Genomic DNA, 22,780 nt, shown 5'->3' with positions numbered 1-22,780 from the left:
TGTTACTTGCTGCATAAGTCATTCCAATTTCTTTTTCTCCATTTATTGCTACAACCTGCTCACTCTTAGCCCTAGCCATGGGTCCAACAAATAAAAGAAATGCTTCTCAATGTGCAAAGCACATACATTGTAAATTGTCCATAAAAGATAAGGTAGCTTTGAAGCCACTGTCGGTCGCCTTGAGCTCAGCTCACTCAGATAAGCTGTGACTGGTAAATTTGGGCCTACATGTGAGAGAACAGGTCTGTGTAATAAGTGTGCACTATACAGTGGTACCTTGATTTACAATTTTTATTTGTTCCGTGACCGAGCTTATAACTCAATCTGCTCATATATCAAATCAATTTTCCTCGTTGAAATTAACTGAAATGACATTAATCCATTCCAGCCCCCAAACAACAGCCCCAATCTTTTTGTTACGGGTTTTTAAATAAGAAAAATATACTTATAAATAAGAAATATTTATTTTTATATTTTATTATCACACTGGCCGATTCCCACCAAGGCAGGGTGGCCCGAAAAAGAAAAAACTTTCACCATCATTCACTCCATCACTGTCTTGCCAGAAGGGTGCTTTACACTACAGTTTTTGAACTGCAACATTAACACCCCTCCTTCAGAGTGCAGGCACTGTACTTCCCATCTCCAGGACTCAAGTCTGGCCTGCCGGTTTCCCTGAACCCCTTCATAAATGTTACTTTGCTTACACTCCAACAGCACGTCAAGTATTAAAAACCATTTGTCTCCATTCACTCCTATCAAACACGCTCACGCATACCTGTTTCGCTCCATTCTCTCTACATGTCCGAACCACCTCAACAACCCTTCCTCAGCCCTCTGGACAACAGTTTTGGTAATCCCGCACCTCCTCTTAACTTCCAAACTATGAATTCTCTGCATTATATTCACACCACACATTGCCCTCAGACATAACATCTCCACTGCCTCCAGCCTTCTCCTCGCTGCAACATTCATCACCCATGCTTCACACCCATATAAGAGCGTTGGTAAAACTATACTCTCATACATTCCCCTCTTTGCCTCCACGGACAAAGTTCTTTGTCTCCACAGACTCCTAAGTGCACCACTCACCCTTTTCCCCTCATCAATTCTATGATTCACCTCATCTTTCATAGACCCATCCGCTGACACGTCCACTCTCAAATATCTGAATACATTCACCTCCTCCATACTCTCTCCCTCCAATCTGATATCCAATCTTTCATCACCTAATCTTTTTGTTATCCTCATAACCTTACTCTTTCCTGTATTCACTTTTAATTTTCTTCTTTTGCACACCCTACTAAATTCATCCACCAATTTTTTGAACTTCTCTTCAGAATCTCCCAAGAGCACAGTGTTATCAGCAAAAAGCAACTGTGACAACTCCCACTTTTATGTTTGATTCTTTATCCTTTTAACTCCATGCCTCTTGTCAAGACCCTCGCATTTACTTCTCTTACAACCCTATCTATAAATATATTAAACAACCACAGTGACATCACACATCCTTGTCTAAGGCCTACTTTTACTGGGAAATAATTTCCCTCTTTCCTACATACTCTAACTTGAGCCTCACTATCCTCGTAAAAACTCTTCACTGCTTTCAGTAACCTACCTCCTACACCATACACCTGCAACATCTGCCACATTGCCCCCCTATCCACCCTGTCATACGCCTTTTCCAAATCCATAAATGCCACAAAGACCTCTTTAGTCTTATCTAAATACTGTTCACTTGTATGTTTCACTGTAAACACCTGGTCCACACACCCCCTACCTTTCCTAAAGCCTCCTTGTTCATCTGCTATCCTATTCTCTGTCTTACTCTTAATTCTTTCAATAATAACTTTACCATACACTTTACCAGGTTTACTCAACAGACTTATCCCCCTATAATTTTTGCACTCTCTTTTGTCCCATTTGCCTTTATACAAAGGAACTATGCATGCTCTCTGCCAATCCCTAGGTACCTTACTCTCTTCCATACATTTATTAAATAATTGCACCAACCACTCCAAAACTATATCCCCACCTGCTTTTTAACATTTCTATCTTTATCCCATCAATCCCGACTGCCTTACCCCCTTTCATTTTACCTACTGCCTCACGAACTTCCCCCACACTCACAATTGGCTCTTCCTCACTCCTACAAGATGTTATTCCTCCTTGCCCTATACACAAAATCACAGCTTCCCTATCTTCATCAACATTTAACAATTCCTCAAAATATTCCCTCCCTCTTCCCAATACCTCTAACTCTCCATTTAATAATTCTTTTCTCCTATTTTTAACTGACAAATCCATTTGTTCTCTAGGCTTCCTTAACTTGTTAATCTCACTCCAAAACTTTTTCTTATTTTCAACAAAATTTGTTGATAACATCTCACCCACTCTCTCATTTGCTCTCTTTTTACATTGCTTCACCACTCTCTTTTTCTCCATATACTCTTCCCTCCTTGCATCACTTCTACTTTGTAAAAACTTCTCATATGTTAACTTTTTCTCCCTTATTACTCTCTTTACATCATCATTCCACCAATCGCTCTTCTTCCCTCCCGCACCCACTTTCCTGTAACCACAAACTTCTGCTGAACACTCTAACACTACATTTTTAAACCTACCCCATAAGAAATATTGTATAAAAACATAATAAAAGAGAATGTAAAGAAATAAACTGGTTTTATAAGGTGTATTTACCTTGGAGATCAAACGACCAGGGCTAACGGAAGATGCTGGCGGAGGTGGAGGGTGGAAAAGACAGGCAGAGGAGATTGGAGGATTTATTTTGTTTTGTGCTTTTTGGTCAATTTTGTTTGTCATCAACTCTAGCGCTTAATCGCTTAACTTATTTGCTACACTCTTATTGCTATACTCCATCTTTTCATGGACAGTTGTCTACAGCTTAGAAATTATTTTAATGCCCTTGGCTGGCATTATAGCCTTTCTCGCCTCCTGCTTTAGTATGCTATATATTGTAGAAGTACGTACTACACTCATACTACCTCACCAAGCCGACTACACCCACACCTCACTCTTGTTTTTCTATGATTTCATGCTTTAATTCAATGGACATCATACTCTTCTTCTCAGCACCGTCCTTTGCACTTATTTTCTTAGGACCTATGGTTAGAAAAAAGAAATTTGGCAAAATAAGTGCACAAAAAACGCAAGCACAACACAAGAGATGCTTCCATGGCGAGGTAACCACGTGCACTGAACGAGTGAGACACAGGATGCTGGGTGGATGTTGTGGCGTTCGCTGCACCAACTAGTGGTGACATACCTGAAGCTCGTTCATAACTCGAATTTTGGCTCGCAACTCAAAGCAAAAAATCGACCAAGCGACAGCTTGTAACCTGGAAAATTCGTAAGTTGGGGCACTTCAAGTCAAGGTACCACTGTATAAAAAAAAATCCTGCAGCACGCAGTGCATGAGAAAAATTGGCAACTGTGCTTTTGGTGTAAAACAGCGACTTTACAGTATATTTCCGTATGGTTTGTATGGTTGTATTCTCATTTTTTTGGTCTTTGATAGAATGGAACATACTTTACAGAAATAGATATAATTTTGATTGGTTTTACGCAGGAAAGTACCTTAAAATTTAGCTCAAAGCAGCAGAAATGTTCGATTTTTGCCGATGTTCAAGAGTAAATAAATGATGTCACCGTCCAACATGTGTCCAACTGGCCAGTCTAATATGCAGTAACAAATGGGGTGACATTATTTATACAATTATTACAATAATGTAGTAGTCTGCATAATGGTAAATCTATTTTTTGTGTGAATAAAAATTCAAAATGGAAAGCAAGTGTAATATAAGAGGGGCCTGGAAATGTGACTAATGAACAGAAAATGTTATTTTAGTGCTAGGAATGTCTGCATTCTTTATTCTGGACCCTATTTTGAAATTGGCATCTCTTGAAATTTGTGTGAAATTGGCCAAATTACCAATTTCTGACCACTTTATTGGGTAGTTAAAATTGGTAAATGGGCAGTTTCTTGTGCTCAATTGACAGTTAGAAGGAATACTAGTGAAGTAGCTATGAGTTTGGTAGACTGGAACAATGGAATGGGCCAAAAATAGGGTGTAAAGTGTTGGAAATTGCCAATGTGTAAATATCGCCAGTGGGTTAAATGCATTCTAACCTAACCACTCTGTAATCCGGCAAAATCACCAATCCGGCACTCTACAGGTTCCGATGATGCTGGATTAGTGATGGCAAACCTGTACTCAACTATTTATACAAACAACAAGAATTATAGGGAAGGGCAGTAAAAGATGGAGGGAGAGAGAGAAAGAGGTAGGATACCTGAAGGATGTTTTTGGAGTTAAAGCATTGAATTTGTCAGTAAGTACTGCAATACTTAACTCTCGAGAATAGTTCATAACAATGAAGAACAGATAGTTTAGATGTGTGTGTGTGTGGGGGGGGGGGGGTGAAGTGATAAGCTGTTGGGAGGTGGTGGCAAACTGTGGAAAGTGCACTGTGGGGGCTTTAAACCTAATAATCTAAGCAATTCTGTTCTTATGGTCCATGTTATAACAGCATATGACTGTATATGAAAATGAATTGGTATTACTTCATACCGATAGTTACATAAGATTATAACTGCTCGTGACACTGTAAAGCTCCACACTTAATGCTCAACACACATCATTCCCCAGACCTACATCTTTCTCATTAATACAGTATATGGTAAATTTAGCACTATACATGGTGTAGTCCCATACCAAGTACATTATATGAAGCTATATTATTTTTTTTTTTTTATCACACTGGCCGATTCCCACCAAGGCAGGGTGACCCGAAAAAGAAAAACTTTCACCATCATTCACTCCATCACTGTCTTGCCAGAAGGGTGCTTTACACTACAGTTTTTAAACTGCAACATTAACACCCCTCCTTCAGAGTGCAGGCACTGTACTTCCCATCTCCAGGACTCAAGTCCGGCCTGCCGGTTTCCCTGAACCCCTTCATAAATGTTACTTTGCTCACACTCCAACAGCACGTCAAGTATTAAAAACCATTTGTCTCCATTCACTCCTATCAAACACGCTCACGCATGCCTGCTAGAAGTCCAAGCCCCTTGAACACAAAACCTCCTTTACCCCCTCCGTCCAACCTTTCCTAGGCCGACCCCTACCCCGCCTTCCTTCCACTACAGACTGATACACTCTTGAAGTCACTCTGTTTCGCTCCATTCTCTCTACATGTCCGAACCACCTCAACAACCCTTCCTCCATATCTGAGGAGTCACATAAAATTATGCTGCTACTCAGTAAGTGCTACAACCATTGGAAATTTTAAAAATTATATGAAGAACATACTAATGAAGATGGAACACCATAAGCATAGCACTTCTCCTGTAGTTACAAACAGGTAATTATTACTACACCAGCTGGCTCCATGCAACAACACTAAACACAAATCATATCCCCAGGTCATAACTTCTTTCTGACCAATATATGATAGATGTATTACATACGACATTAGTGTTAGAATTCTATATACAGCTTCTCCTCACCTAGTGACGTACTTGTTTACCGATGACTCGGACTTACGATGGGCTCTCTGACCAGTATGCATACCTAAATAATGTATATTAGAGCTGATTTCCTCTATTCTGTTTATTACAATATACAGTACACTACTGTATAAACATTTAAAAATATACCAGAAATGTTATAAATGGTGCAAAGGTGACATGAAAACAATTTTAAAGATGGCTGACACAAACCCACTACCCTTATAGTATGCTTCTCACTTTGCGATGAATTCATTTACTGACGTGGTCTTAGGAACGGAACTCCATCGTTAAGTGAGGAGAGGCTGTATATTGTATATGAAACTGAATTTTTATTTTATATTCTTCAAGTTAGACAAAACTATACAGCAGTCACCATCAACAGGTTCCTTGCATCATCAGTACTCTATACCTAGAGAGCTTGCAGATCTTTCCACGAGTTTTGTATATAGTACGTATATCATATTTTCCTTATTAATCAACATTAACAACTGATGTAGATTTTACCCAAGAGGACTTAGTACCATTAATGAATCAGTAAATGACCAGCCATTCTTCTAGGGAACTGACCTACATTTTCCTGCTTTTGCTCTAAATATCAAAATGTAATAAGCTAGACAGCCCATTCCCAACAGAGGTGATTATGGATCAACAAAATTCATACTAATGATGTTTGAAGAACGGGTTTTGGGAAACGATTTATTTATCTTAAAATGGTTCTTACTACATATACCTGTATTCATGGTATTTGTTTATTCCATTATCACAGTTTGCCATACAATAAATCCTCCATATAACAAACTAATAAGGGTTAAGCAGGTGGCCAATAATGCCAATTGTGGTGGATAGAGAAGAGACTGTTCTGCTCTGATTGTAACAATATGGGACAACTCTGTAACCAATGGAGTTGATGTGTTGCTTCTAAACTGATTGACCCAACAGATTTTATTCTGCATTTCTGAAGTCTGTTACAAAGAGGTCCATTATGTGGAGGGCTTATGTGTGTTTTACATTTACTCAATACGATGTTTTTTAAAAAAATGTTTACGATATTTTAACAGGTTACAAGTTTCACCGAGTTCATCAGAGGTGCTGGATTTCTGGTTTATTCTAGGGGCCTTGAATCCAACTCTTCGGCTCATTGATATCTCTTAAAACTGTAAACATGGACAACTCTCAGCCTCATTGTTGTCCAAAGATTTTAATAGTTTCTGCCTTTCCTTTCACATTTTTAATGGTGGATGGGTGTTTTATTTCTACTTCTTTCACAATTTTACTGTATAGCACTCACATTATCTCCATAAAACGCTAATAAAAATATGTTCCAAGCTGTAAGAATTAGCTGCCGTGTTACTATGTGTACTCTGAATTCTGCTGTGATTACCACTGGGATGACAGCAGGAATGAAGGACTAGAAGGATCAAGGATGCCTTTTGTCCAGGCACTGGGCTGTGGCAAGGCTCCTCTTGATGTAGTTGACTTCATTTTCTAACATGCCATTCCTTGGAGCTTTCACAGGTCAAAAACATAGAGGGTCTCAGGGTAGAGGAATGTGCCTGTCACTGAGATAGGGACGGACGAAAGAAAGTTTCTGGAATAAGGTATACTCATGGCTGAGAGGTAGGTGATTTGCTTGGACCCTGGACCCTGGAGTTTACAGTAGTTGTATGCCATATATTCTACAAGATGTGTCCCAGCTGGAATATTTGAGTCACTGTTGCAACTTATCTTGGTGTTGGAGATGCAAGAGTCTGACACTGACTAGTGCTGCTAGTAAGCAGGGTTTGTGCACTCCTGCTAAATTACTTTGATGTTCTGGTAGGATTTGCATCACCAGTTCATTGGATGTTGTGAAGGAGGATAAAGGTGTATGTCTGTACAATCCACTCAGTCTAACTGGAAGAGTTCCTTTTACCTGCTTTGAATCATCCAGAGAAACAATGAATTTTTTTTCTAGTATGGACTTCAGAAGGATGTCTTAATAACCAGTTTAGTGGCTGCTGAAGGATCAAGATCACAAAAGGTAGGTTAACTTAGGGAGGGATAGGCATCAACTGATGAAGAAACATTGTTTGCATCAATGTCTGCAATCCTGTCTTCCATCTGTTTCCAACTTAGTTGCCACTAATTAGAAAGTCTTGTCAAGCACACCTGTGGCTTACCTTGGGCTAATTTTGAGTTTTTCTACTCTCGCAGCCCAGCCTGCAGATAAGGCTTCCCTGGTAACCATGTGATCAGCCAGGCTATTGCTGTTTACAGCTGGAAAGCCTACGTACCCAACATGGCCCAGATGATCTAGCACTTTTGTATGTAATTTTTGACTATTCAGTATGCTCAATAAAAGCATTCCTCTCAAACTTGGATAGGCTGAATAAACTCACCTGAGCTGGTCTAAATGGCCGTGCTCTCTCTGCTGGGAAAGGTCTGTTTATATTTCGTTGCTTTTCATGGTTTGGCTCATGAGCAGGAGAAACCTCCGCTTCATTCACCCTCTTGCTCAGTAGTGCCTGGATACGCAACTCTGCTATTTCATCATCACTGTCACCACCATGGCTCTCTTCATCACGTTCTTCCTGAAAGTGTTGTTAAGACAATGTTGAAATCTAATACTAAAGTACAGTGTTTTGCTACATTTATATAGCCGAACATGTAAACAAGACAGCAAAAATGCACTAATCAATGTTTACTGTGTGCACTGGAAAATGTTCTCACTCCGAGGATGTGATCTATTTCAATAAAATCCAACTGTAGTATCTTCTCAGATAAAAAATGCATTAGTGGGGGGGGGGGAAAGAATAAAAAACAGACTAAAATGCACAGTATAGGGAAATTCATGATCCTTTGTAAGTGATATTCCTCTACTGTTTCCATTTAGGGTACTATAACTTGTCATTATAGATCTGCATATACTGAATATCCATATATGCAATGGCATTTCCTTAATTTTCTGTGCATCACTGGGGTCCCTACTTGTTTTTATTCAAGAGAAGAGAACCTTACAAATATGGCAGCTCTAAACTGACTTTTTTTCATGTTAGGTTTGTTAAAACCCACTGCTACACACTGCCTTTCATGCGTTGTGTTATATTACTTGGCAGTGACCCAGTCAAGTGTTGATTTGGAGTCAGGCTGTGGGGGCAATGACCCCAAAAATCATCTACAGGTAACCTAAAGGTATGCATTATATAGTATTTATCGTTAATATTTCATCGTAAGTTACACGAAAATTTCAACAATTCTGTTGTGAACTTTGAAATGTTGCCCTATGGCATCGATTATACAGTATCTATATCAAAGTTCACTAATAATAACCAATGAAAATGTGATGAGCACTTGTTGATATACAAGTGCTTTAAGGACTTTTAACCCTTCATACCTAAAAGATGAGTGCACCTACCTTACACCTTACACAGGCTTTTAGCCTTCTACATGTCCCCTTTCATTGTACGTATCTCCAATTGTACGAAATGGGAGACATGCATTCTCGACAGAATCGTCAGCAGCTCTACAATCAAAGGGCCTGCCAAACACATTGTGCAACCCCTCAGCAACATGGTGTCTAACATTTCTGTTAATATTTCCAGTAACCTACTCATGATAGCTACAGTATTGACTCTTCTACCATCCTCAAAAGATTTAGTGCTTAAGAAGCAGTACGATCTAGTCATCAGTACAGGAGTCTGTCATACCCTGGGAAGGACATGACAGGAATTAGCATTTGAAACAGCAAGATCCTTCAAACTGAGAATCTGCGAACATAAATATGCTTGTAACCATAATGATTTTAACAACACCTGTATCCAACACAAAAGCAACCAGGAAAAGCTCACTAGTGGGGTTAGGCTAAGCTATGAGTGACATGGGCAGATAAAATTACCATGAAGTCACCATCCTACAAAAACTGGGCAGCCTCAGTCTCTGTAAGTACAGCATTTTGCGAACAAATTATTACTAAACCTGGACAATGACCTCATGTGACACCAACTAATGCACACTACCTATTTGTTTCCCTACTCCGTTCAACCCTGTCTCTACTGTTGCTATAGCTGTCTGTATGAAGCCACTCGTGAGAAAACTCTTTCTTTAATAAATGTTGTACAAGTCTTTGACTAGTGTCAGTAATGAAATGACCTGTATCTTAGCGGACTCTCACTGTTAGTGCTACTGAAGTTTTGAGGAGTTGTACATTCTGATGAAGGCAGAGCTGGAAGAAGTTGGGATGATACAACTTCTTAAAGAGAGAACATGAAGATTCATCCCCAGGAACAAGGAAGAGGATACAATAATACCAGCTGCAATGAATGGAAACTGATGGGCAAGAAAGGATTGAGGAAATAGCTGTTATGACTACCATCTTCTTCACTATGCTGTCGAAAAATGGGGTTCAGTAACTGAGGACAAGAAAGAGTTGCTCATGAGAGTACAGTGATACCTCGACTTATGAATGCCCTAACTTATGAGTTTTCCGAGTTATGAGCCATCACTTGGTCGATTTTTTGCTTTGAGTTGCGAGCCAAAATCCAAGTTATGAGTGAGCTTTAGATATGCTACCACTAGTTGGAGCAGCGAACACCACAACATCCGCCCAGCATCCCAGCATTTTGTTTTTTGTGCAGTTATTTTGCCAAATTTCTTTTTTCTAACCATGGGTCCTAAGAAAGTAAGTGCAAAGGACAGTGCTGAGAAGAGGAGGATGATGTCCATTGAATTAAGTCATAAAATCATAGAAAGACATGAGAAAATCATTTTGTTTCGGTGTTTTCCTCAGGAAACTAGTGATCTAGTGCAATCAGCCTAACAAACATTCTGTTTTCTCTTATAATAAGACCTCAGAAGAGCAAGAATGGGAAAAGTATGGCTACCACCACTCGTCACATAATGACATGTTTTATTCATTCTAGAATATATATCATGTTTCTATGTTATTTATATTGTTTATTATGTCATATTAGATCAATTGTGATAAATAAATAAGCCGTAGAGTTGATATTAGCACTACATTGAAGTATTTTCTCCTGCCTCCCGAGAGCCCGGAATTCTGCTGGAACGGATTAATGGCATTTCAATTAAATTTAATGAGGAAAATTGATTTGATATACGAGCAAATTGAGTTATGAGCTCGGCCATGAAACAAATTAAACTTGTAAGTCAAGGTACCACTGTACAACTGTTTTCACAATAGGCAACTCCCTGATTAAATTTAAGGACAGGGTTTTTGTAACAAGGATAGAAAGATGAGGCAGAGAACAATAAAATAAAATAAAAATAAAATTTTATTTCATTGCTAAGGTTACAATGTGTGTTTACATTTCATAATTTGATTAGTACAAAGAAAGTCACTATCATGCCGAGGCATTTCAGGCAGAATTAACCTAATACTTATAGACTACTTAATTCTAGACAGGTGAAGAGTGGTAGAATATAATACAGTATTCAATATTTTACTATTATTAATATGAGGTAATACAATTTATGATACATACATTTTTAAGCTTATAATTTTGTTTACTCTATTATTAAAATGAGGTAGTACAATTAATGATACAAACATACATTTTTAAGTTTGTAATAATGGCATAATAGTTAAGGAATAATAAAATATTTGGGAGAGTTTCTTTAAATTTGGTTAAAGTTTAGCATAGTGTGGGTATGGTTGTTATTGAGAAATGAGATGATTTTTGAGTATAGTCCTAAATTAATTTGTGGGAAGGGGACCTCTTGCTGTTTCAGGCAAGGAGTTCCAGATCTTTGAGCCCTTTATATGCATCGTATTTTTGCATAGTGTGAGACGGACACGAGGGACGTCAAAAAGTTTTGTGCCTCGTGTTATGGCTGTGTGTTCTGTTGAAGCTGTCTAGGAGAAGTTTGAGTGGAGGATTGGTATTGTTCTGTATATATAGTAGGCACAGTAATAAGTGTGTATATTTTGTATATTAAGTAAGTTCAAGCTTTTGAAAAGTGGTCGGGGTGCAGTGTCTGGCACTGGAGTTTGTGATCATCCGCACCACTGCTTTATGTTGGGTTATTAGAGAGTTCAGGTGACTGCCCGTGGTAGATCCCCAAGCACAAATACCACAGGTGAAGTAAGGGTATATTAGAGAGTGATATAAAGTAAAGAGCACCCTTTGGAGTATACATAGAATTGCATCTTGGAAAGAATACCTACTGTTTTGGAAACTTTCTTAGTTATATGCTGGATGTGGGTCTGAAATTTAAGATTACAGTCAAGGTGGAGACCTAGAAATTTGCCCTCAGTGTGTCTAGTAATGGGTGAACCCTTTATTGATATATTTAGCTGGATATTTAATGCTCTGTTTCCAAAAAGCATGAAGTAGGTTTTGTCTATACTGAAAGTAAGTCTGTTGGTCATCATCCAGTTTGATATTTTATGTAGCTCGCTGTTTACAGTGTTACTAAGTATAACCGAGTTTGGGTGGTTGAAGACATAAGTGGTGTCATCCATGAACAGAACTGGTTTAACCCTTTGACTGTTTACGCCGTATATATACGTCTTACGCGCCACTGTTTCTGACGTATTTATGTGCATAAATTTTAGCGGCTTCAAATCAAACAGGAAAGGCCTGGTAGGCCTACATGAGAGAGAATGGGTCTGAGTGGTGGGTGTGCACCCTGTGAAAAAAATCTGGGACTCAGTGGTGCATTGTGGGAACGCCATCTTGGTAGTCCATTTTCACCATGCCTCGCAGTAGGAAGTACCTCACTCCTCGGCGGATTGGAGGTCTTTTGTTCCCAAGTGATAGCTCTAACAGAGATGGAAGTGTCAGTGACAGTGAATTCCATGGTTTTCAAGTGAGTGTGACTGAAAAAAGTGCCCAGGATGACATAATTAGTGATGAAAACCCAGATGATCCACGACCTTCCACCTCTGGTGCTGGGCCGGCTTGTTCACGTTCACATTCACCTGTACCAGGACGAAAGAGGAAACTATTTGGCAGTGTACAAGACCCAGATGTTAGCAGTGAATGTGATAGTGATAATGATTTCAAGGTTATTGAAAGCAGTTCTAGTTGTGACAGTGAGGGTGAATATTCCCCAGTGAAGCGGCAGTATGTACGACGTAGCATGCAGTCTGGTAGTGCTTCATATGCTGTTCCAAGGGGAAGGAGTAACTCTAGGAGCACATCCTGTGGCCCTACACCACGACCTGATAGTGAAGATGACGATATTGTTACGATGGGTATGAATTATGTGAGTGAGGCAGCAGGCAGTGGTGGTGATAGTGATGGTGGCACGACCCATGTGGCACCAGCAGCGGGCCACGCTACTACCCACGCTGCTGACTCTGCACAACAACAACCAGCCTCACCCAACACCACACTCCCACAACCTACACAACCACAACCTGCACAACCACAACTACGTTACAATATCCAAAACCCACCAGCAGACTGCATCTGGGATTGGCAGGAAGGTGAGGAGTTTGTTCCCAGTCTCCATGACTTTGATGAAACACAAAGTGGAATAAAGCCATCATGCCCACTTGGGAACAATGCTAGTGAACTGGAATGCTTTGAGTTATTCTTCGATGAACCCCTGATGGACATCATTGTCAGGGAAACCAACACATACTATGAGTACACCATGGCAAATACAATTCTCTCACCAAGATCACGGCTACACCAGTGGAAGGACACAACTGTGGCAGAGATATAGCTGTTTTTTTGCCACAATAATGCTTATGCCACATGTGTATAAGCACACTGTCACCACATATTGGGCAACAGAACGCCTGATTTCAACTCCAGGTTTTAGTGACATTATAGGTGTCAATCGTTTCTTGATACTGTTACGTATGTTACACTTTTCAGACAAAACCAGGCCTGACAGAAGCGACAGGTTATATAAGATCAGAAATGTGTTTATGTACATGAAACAAAAGTGCTGCATGTATTTTTATCTCTTCAGGAAGCTTGTTATTGATGAGTCTTTGATTTTATTCAAAGGAAGACTCTCATTCAAGCAATGTATACCAAGCAAGAGGAAACACTTTGGTATAAAGTTATTTGGGGAAAACGCCCTGCCAATGTCATGGCATTTTGGTGGGAAACCCCATGTTCACAAATTTAAAGTTTGAAATGAAATGCACACCTGGGAACCAAAAAGAGACCCAAAGAACCCCCTTTTAAAGCCTCGCTTCATGGACACAACATAAATTCGTTAGTGGAAAAGTACATCAATTGGTTTGGTTTTTGAAAAATTAAGTGGTATATAAAACTTTTTTTCCCTCTTGTTGATATCTACATAGTAAATCTTTAACATTCAAATTGAAAACAAAAACCCCAAAAATTTTGAATTTGTTTTATATCAAACAAATAATTCCAATCCAGGGGGCAACACCTAATAGAAGCACCGAAATTATCCAAAACCCCTCGTTTGGGGGTGGGGATCCCACCCCCCTACCCCCCTAGTGGGTTTCCAAAAAAAATGCTCAAAAAGGGGTTTTTTTATGTCACTTTCCCCCATAAAAACCACCTGGGGGTTCCCACACTCCTCACCCATTTTCTTAAACCCCAGAAATTATCTTTTTTTAAAATTCTCCCAACTAGTCATAATTTCCCTTAATCCCAAAATAGAAACTTTTTATTTTACCAAAAAAAAGATTTCCATTCTAAACTCACAAAGCCCAAAAAAAGACCTCGTTTTGTGGAATGTCAAATGCCCTCTGCATATCCCCATTTTAAAGGGTTCCCTAAACTGCAGCAGTTCTAGGAACATTTCGTGACTGTACATTGTATTTTTTATGGAACAATATTAAACAATGTTTTTTATTGTTTTTAGTAAACAAATTTTATACAAAAAATAGTAAAATTGTTCTTATTTTTTAAAAAAATGGTATATATTTAACAATGCCCTTGGTCTCAAAATAATTCTTGGAAAGAAAAATTTGGAAAATCAAGAAAATTTGAAAGAGTAAATAAAAGGCGGGGGGGGAGTCCCCTTTTTTTCCACCATTTTTCCAACTTTGGGCCCCTGTATTGGGAAATACTGATGGCAAAAAATTTTTTTGGCTTAAAACATAATAAATAATCCCCTTTTTATAGAAAAAATAATTTTCTTTTAAAAATTTTTAAAAAGGGGCCCGTTTTTAGAAAAAGGCCCGCCCGTCAAAGGGGGGGACTCAGATGCATTTGGGGGGTCACTGATGTAAATAAAAAATAAGGACCAGGATCTTTCCGCCCCAAACAGGCTGGTTTGGAGGTCATGCCATTTTTTATCATCTTTTTACCACTGATAAAATTTTAGGTAACTAAGGTTTCCCCTGGCCCCTTTCTAGTTTTGGGGGAAAAAATTTTTGGGCTATTGTATCAAATCTTTCTGTGGGTCTTAAGGCAGGGGACATTAAATTTTTTTTGCTGTATATAATTCAGCATCGAATAATTGCATCATTTATGCTTTTTTCATAAAAACAAACTGCAGGGTTCCATTTTCCCTTTCCTCCATAGATAAACTTTTTTTTCCCACATATACCTCCCACCCCCCCCTTTTTCCCTTAATTCTTGTTCACCTCATCCCAAAAAATCCCTCTCTGATTTCAATCCCAAATATAAAACATTCCTTCTTATACACCTCCCAATCTGATATCAATTTTTTTTAATCTAAATATTTGATACCCCCTTTTCTTTCTATTTCACTTGCAACTTTCTACCTTTACACACCTCAAATTTGTCCATAACCTCTGAATTTTTTCTAGAAACACCCCATAACACAGTATCATCAAAAAAGTAACTTGTTTTCCATTTTTTTTTGTTATAAATTTTAAACCTCCTCTCGAACACCTAGCATTTACTTCTTTTACAACCCCATCTATAAATATTTCAACCCTGGTGACATTACATCCTTTCTAAGACCTACTTTTCAGAGTAGTCTCCTCTCTTTCACACCTAACCTGGGCTCACTGTTTTTAAAAAATCTTTACAGCATTTAGAACTTACCCCTATTCCATATACAGGGGCCCCATTTTATTTTTTAATTCAAATCTGATGGTGCCGTTATAGACAATTTGTTCCCCGGGGAAAATTTGAATTGAAGTCCCTTTGAAAAAAACACCTACAAAAACAAAAAATACACCAAATTTGGGCGTTGGGGCTGATGTTGTGAGGTCCCGATGTCTCAACATCTTCCAGTCCCCTATCCACTCTTCGCCTTTTCCCAAATCCCTATATTCAATAAAAACTCCTTTTTAATGTTACATATGCATAAACACCCGTCTAAAAATTTCCTACCCCTTCTAAAATCTGCTCATTTTAAAAACCATTCTTCTTCCTCTAAAAATTTCTTTTTTAGTCATTACAATAAGTCAACCCAGTTTATGTTGAATAAAATTATAATCTTTTCCTATTCCCTTTTACAAAAAATTTAAAATTTAAAATTTCCAATGGTTTGCACACCATCCTCATTCAAGTATTTTAAATTTCGATTAAAACTTTTCTTTAATTTTTATCATATTTATTTTATTCTCTTATTAAATTAATCAAAAGAATTTAAAAAAAGCCACTATGACTTTACTATTTTATTCAAAGAAATAAAGATTTGTTCCTTTTTTTTTCTACCACTTTATTTTAAAAAATTTTTTTATCCATTTGGCTCCTTTTTCTTTATGTTTTGGTTTCTTTTCATTTTAAAAATACAAAAAAACTTTTTATCAATTCTTTTAGTGTTCCATATTTCCCAAAAATGTGTAAAAATATGTTTTGTGTTTCCCTTTCAACAGCTCCTTTTCCGGGCCCTTTTTGTCCATACTTTTTTAAGGGATGGGCACCACATGACATGTTTATATTCTAATTCTGGCCCCAATATATTTTAAACAGTTTTTTGCCCCTTTCCTACATTGTTTGAAATCCTCTCCATCCCTTATTATATAAGTGGACCCCGTTCGATTTATTTCATTCAAAATATGTTACCATTCTAGCAATTTGTTCCCCTAAGGAATCATGTATTGTAATTAGATTGTCATTTCAGACCCCAAACTCAGCTCTTCTTAAAAAAACACTTAAATTTTTTGCTTTTTTTCGCTTAGGATGACAAGTCCTTGATAATCTTCATATAACTTATATTGCATGGTAATGTACTGTCATCATATAAACTAATACAGCACCACTCAATCTTTTACAACTAGTCAATTACAATTTTTTATTTTCATTGAATAATGCTATACAGTGGATCCTCGGTTACTGGCCATAATCCGTTCCAGAAAGTTGGCCTAAAACCGAAATGGCCTAAAACCAAAATAATACTTCCCATAAGAATTAATGTAAATACAGTGGTCCCCCGCTTTTCGTAGTTCCCGGCAATCGTAAAATTCACCAATCATAGGGGTATTTTCGTATGAACATGGACTCGCTTTTCATAGGTTGACTCGCGAGTCGTAGTTCGTCCGGGACGCGTACCCACGGCGTGAGCTGGGGCGGCAGCCAGTCTGGCATTGTTTACCAGTGAGCGAAGGTCCCCTCACGTGCTCCAGCAAAATATTTCATAATATTCCATTTATTTTAGTGCTTGCAAGTACTAAATAAGCTACCATGGCTCCAAAGAAAGCTCCTAGTGCCAAGCCTGTGGTAAAGAAGGTGAGAAATACGACTGAATTTAAGAAAACCATCACTGAACAATATGAAAGTGGTACAAGTGTGGCCGAACTGTCCAGGATGTATAAGAAATCCTACACAACCTTATATTCCGTAGTGGCCAAGAAAAAGGAAATAAAGGATGCTGTTGTTGCAAAGGGAGTAACTATGCTGACAAAAATGAGATCACCAGTACTGGAAGAGGTTGAGAAGTTATTATTGGTGTGGACAAATGAGAAACAAGTAGCAGGAGATACTCTTATGACTTCGATTATTTGTGAAAAGGCTAGGCAGTTGCATGAAGATTTGGTAAAGAAATTGCCTGCAAATAGTGGTGAAGTGAGTGAATTTAAGGCCAGCAAAGGCTGGTTTGAGAGATTTAAGAACCGTACTGGCATACACAGTGTAGTAAGGCATGGTGAGGCTGCCAGTTCGGACCACAAGGTGGCTGAAAAATATGTGCATGAATTCCAGGAGTACATAGAGGCTGAAGGACTGAAACCTGAACAAGTGTTCAATTGTGTCGAAACAGGCCTCTTTTGGAAGAAAATGCCAAAGAGAACCTTCATTACACAAGAGGAAAAGGCAATGCCAGGACACAAGCCTATGAAAGACAGGCTGACACTAATGTTCTGTGCTAATGCTAGTGGGGATTTCAAAGTGAAGCCATTACTAGTGCACCATTCTGAAAATCCCAGAGTGTTCAGGAAAAACAATGTTATGAAGAGTAAATTGTGTGTATTTTGGAAATCTAATAGTAAGGCATGGGTCACGAGGGAAATTTTCGTCGAGTGGTTCAATGAAGTGTTTGGCCCTAGTGTGAAGGAGTATCTCCTGGAAAAGAAATTGGATCTCAAGTGCCTGCTAGTAATGGACAATGCACCTGCTCATCCTCCAAACTTGGATGACCTAATTTTCGAGGAGTTTGGGTTCATCACAGTAAAGTTCTTGCCCCCGAATACCACTCCTCTCCTCCAACCCATGGACCAGCAGGTTATTGCAAACTTTAAAAAACTCTACACAAAAGCAATGTTTCACAGGTGCTTGACTGTGACCACAGACACTTGACCCTAAGGTAATTTTGGAGAGAACACTTCAGCATCCTCCACTGCATAACCCTTATAGGTATGGCTTGGGAGGGAGTGACTACCATGACTTTGAACTCTGCCTGGAGAAAATTGTGGCCAGATTGTGTCGACAAGAGGGATTTTGAAGGATTTGGGACTGACCCTAATGAGCCTATGTCTGTTGTAAAATCAATTGTGGCACTGGGGAGTTCCATGGGGTTGGATGTGAGTTTGGAGGATGTGGAAGAATTGGTGGAAGACTACAATGAAGAGCTCACCACTGAGGAGCTGCAAGAGCTTCAGCAGGAAGAGCAACACATTGCAGCTCAGAATCTTGCTGCAGAGGAGGAAGAGAGATGGAAGAAGATGCCTTCTTCAGAAATTAAAGAGATTTTTACTATGTGGGGTAAGATGGAAAGCTTTATGGAGAAACATCACCCTAACAAGGTTGTTGCAAGCCAGGTTGGCAACATGTACAGTAACAAAGTCTTGGGCCATTTTAGGGAAGTGTTAAAGAGATGCCAGAAACAGAGCTCTCTCCACAGTTAATTTGTGAGACAGGACTCTAGTGACTCTCAAGGTGGTCCTAGTGGCATTAAGAAACAGAGAAGAGAAGCAACCCCAGAAAAGCAAATGGTACCTGAGGTGTTGATGGAAGGGGATTCCCCTTCCAAACTATAAACAATCCACTCTCCTCCTCCAGTCTCCCATACACTAAGAAGAATCTCCAATAAAGGTAAGTGTTATGCTGTTAATGTTTCATTCATCATTTCCCATTGTATTGTTTATGTACTACATGTATATTTCATGTTAAAATTTTTTTTGTTTTAATACTCATGGGTGTCAGGAACGGATTAATTGTATTTACATTATTTCTTATGGGGAAAATTGATTCGTAAATCGTAAATTTCGTTTATAGTAATGGCTCCAGGAACGGATTAATTACGAAAAATGAGGGACCACTGTACAATTAATCCGTTCCAGACACCCAAAAATATTAAAAAAAAAAAAAATTACATTTTTTAAAGATTAATTATAGCTTTACATACAGAAAACAACGAGAACACAATAAAATAAATAAATGAACATTTAAATCACTATTACATACCTTTATTGAAGACTCTTGCTGGCTCATGGAAGACAGGGAGGACTGATTATTGTTTAGAAGGGGAATCCCCCTCCATAAGGACTTCAGGTATCAAAGCCCTCTCTGGGGTTACTTCCCTCCCTGCCTGTTACACTCCCTGCCTGCCTGCTACACTCCCTGCATGCCTGCTACACTCCCTGCATGCCTGCTACACTCCCTGCCTGCCTGCTACACTCCCACCCTCCATGCTACACTCCTGGCCTGCCTGCTACACTTCCTCCCTCCATGTTACACTCCCTGCCTCCATGCTATACTCCCTGCATGCCTGCTACACTCCCTGCATGCCTGCCACACTCCCTGCCTCCCTTTTACACTCTGTCTCCCTGCTACACTCCCTCCCTCTAACACTCCCGGCCTCCATGCTACACTCCCTGCATGCCTGCTACACTCCCTCCATGCTACACTCCCTGCCTCCTTTCCACAGCATATGTGTAAAGAACCTAGGATAACCCAAATAAGTCAGAGTGACTTATTTCCACTGGGATCCTGCCTCCCTGCTACACTCCCTGCCTGCCTGCTAAACTTCCTTTCGTAACATTAGCTTCCTTGATTTCTACTTCTTTGCCAGAATGGAAGTGATTGTTGATTTGGATTTCCCATACATCCTGGCAAGTTCTAGCACTGGAACACCACTCTCATACTTTTCAACAATTCTTTCTTAAATTCCATTGTGTTTCTCACTTTCTTTACCAAAGGAACTTTACTAGGAACTTTCTTTGGGCCCATGGTTGCTTATTTTGCAGTTGCACTCAATCAATAACCCCCCAAAAAATGGATTATAGCGAAATGTTTGGATGAATAAACAGAATTTCCTCACTCGCCCAGAGACGCAGCCAGACTGACTCACGAATGCGCGAGCAGCTGGCGGGTGGGCAGGTCGATGCGTCCAATATGGCAGATAAGCAAAATAACGGCTAATAACCAGAATAAAATTTCAGCCAATAAGCAGGGCGATAACCGAGGGGTCCACTGTACTTGTATCTTAACTAATTTTTTAATTTCCTAGTAATATCTTGTATATGGCCCATTTGAAAAAAATTGTGATCTAATACTAGTCTAAGTTTGCCCAAAATGCTGTGCATCCTATGGGTTTTCTAATTATTGTACATACTATGTATACTGTATATTATATAATGATTTTAACCCTTTGACTGTCGAAGGGCCAAATCCTGAAGTTGCTTCTGGTGTCGCAAAATATTCGAAAAAAAAAAAAATTATTTTTTTCTTATGAAATGATAGAGAATCTTTTCCCGATTGTAAAGACACCAAAAAAACGAAATTTGATGGAAAACTGACGGAATTACGCTCTCGCGAAGTTAGCGACTTCGGCGATATTTAAAAATCGGCAATTTCGCCCACTTTGAGCCCTATTTTTGGCTAATTCCGTTATTCCAGTCAACCAAACTCATAACTATTTCTTCAGAACTCTATTTTTTCTATCGATTGAGTACAAGAAACTGCCCATTTACCGATTTCAACTACCCAATAACATGGTCAGAAATTTGCAATTTGGCCAATTTCACGAAAATTAAAAAATACGACAATTTCATAATAAGGTCCAGAATGAACAATGCAGACATTCCTGGCTCTAAAATAACATTTTCTTTGTTCATCAGTCATGTCTCCAGGTCCCTGTGATATTACTCTTGCTTTTTATTTTGAAATTTTATTCAAACAAAAAATAGAAGATTTACTGTTATGCAGACTACTGCAATACTGTAATAATTGTAAAAATTACATCAACCCATTCATGACTGCGTATTAGAATGGCTATTTGGACATTTATTGGACAATGACATCATTTGTTCACTTTTGAACATCGGCAAAAATCAAACATTTCCTGTACTTTGTGCTCCATTTCCAGGTTCTTTTTATAGTAAAATTAATCAAAATCACCTCCCTTTCTATAATATAGTTTCCATTCTATCAAATGAGACCAAGAAAACGAGAATACAACCACAAATACTATACGAAAATAGACCACAAAGTCGGCATTTTAATTAAAAAAAACGGTCGGAGTTTTTTTTTCTCATTATGCACTGCGTGCTCCAGGATTTTTTTTATGTGGTGCACACTGACCACACAGACCCATTCTCTCACATGTGGGCCTACTAGCTTTCTCCTGCCTGATTTGAAGCCGCTAGAATTTATGAGTATATATACGTCAAACACGGTACCTCGCAAACGTATATATACGGCCGCGACAGTCAAAGGGTTAAATAAACATGAATAAACACTGTACAGTGGACCCCCGCATACCGTTGGCATCACATAACGTTTAATCCTCATACCGCTCGCTTTTATCGCAAAAATTTTGCCTCGCATACCGCTCAAAAACCCGCTCACCGCTGTTCGTCCGAGACGCGTCCAATGTGCGCCCTTAGCCAGCCTCACATGTGCCGCCAGTGGCATTGTTTACCAGCCAGCCTCCGTGGTAACATCCAAGCATACAATCGGAACATTTCGTATTATTAGTGTTTTTGGTGATTTTATCTGCAAAATAAGTGACCATGGGCCCTAAGAAAGCTTCTAGTGCCAACCCTACAGCAATAAGGGTGAGAATTACTAAAGAGATGAAGAAAAAGATCATTGATAAGTATGAAAGTGGAGTGCGTGTCTCCGAGCTGGCCAGGTTGTATAATAAACCCCAATCAACCATCGCTACTATTGGTGGTACAGCTGCTGCTGCTGCTGTACCACCGTCAGCTGCTGCTGCTGTACCACCGTCAGCTGCTGCTGCTGCTGTAGCACCATCAGCTGCTGCTGCTGCTGTACCACCGTCAGCTGCTGCTGCTGCTGTAGTACCGTCTGCTGCTGCTGTAGCATCGTCTGCTGCTGCTGTAGCATCGTCTGCTGCTGCTGAAGCACTGTCAGCTGCTGCTGCTGTTGTACCACCGTCAGCTGCTGCTGCTGTAGTACCGTCTGCTGCTGCTGTAGTACCGTCTGCTGCTGCTGTAGCATCGTCTGCTGCTGCTGTAGCACTGTCAGCTGCTGCTGCTGTTGTACCACCGTTAGCTGCTGCTGCTGCTGCTGTAGTACCGTCTGCTGCTGCTGTAGTACCGTCTGCTGCTGCTGTAGTACCGTCTGCTGCTGCTGTAGCATCGTCTGCTGCTGCTGTAGCACTGTCAGCTGCTGCTGCTGTTGTACCACCGTCAGCTGCTGCTGCTGTAGTACCGTCTGCTGCTGCTGTAGTACCGTCTGCTGCTGCTGTAGCATCGTCTGCTGCTGCTGTATCACTGTCAGCTGCTGCTGCTGCTGCTGCTGCTGTAGCACCGTTGTTGGTGTGGCTTATTGAGAATACCAAGAAACAATTAACCCCAGAGGATTTGCCACCCAGGATAACCCAAAAAAGTCAGTGTCATCGAAGACTGTCTAACTTATTTCCATTGGGGTCCTTAATCTTGTCTCCCAGGATGCAACCCACACCAGTCGACTAACACCCAGGTGAACAGGG

General features: G+C 39.6%; 1 protein-coding gene across 3 annotated transcripts in view; it reads right to left on the bottom strand.

Annotated features, from left to right (window-relative positions):
- LOC128702099 (serine/arginine repetitive matrix protein 2-like) overlaps nucleotides 1-22,780 on the bottom strand; it is a 94,589-nt gene that overhangs the window by 64,779 nt on the left and 7,030 nt on the right. For 2 of the 3 annotated variants that reach the window (XM_070102811.1, XM_070102813.1), the window contains exon 2: nucleotides 7,912-8,103. The exons of the other annotated variant lie outside the window; for it this stretch is intronic. In XM_070102811.1, the coding sequence (XP_069958912.1) occupies nucleotides 7,912-8,103 (192 nt within the window). The remainder of the gene's footprint in view (nucleotides 1-7,911; nucleotides 8,104-22,780) is intronic. 3 annotated transcript variants of the gene reach the window in all.

The sequence above is a fragment of the Cherax quadricarinatus genome, chromosome 83 (genome assembly GCF_038502225.1).
Source record: "Cherax quadricarinatus isolate ZL_2023a chromosome 83, ASM3850222v1, whole genome shotgun sequence".
Classification (NCBI taxonomy): Eukaryota; Metazoa; Arthropoda; class Malacostraca; order Decapoda; family Parastacidae; genus Cherax; species Cherax quadricarinatus.
The sequence above is the reverse complement of the archived record's forward strand: the minus strand, read 5'-3'. Positions and strand labels throughout refer to the sequence as shown.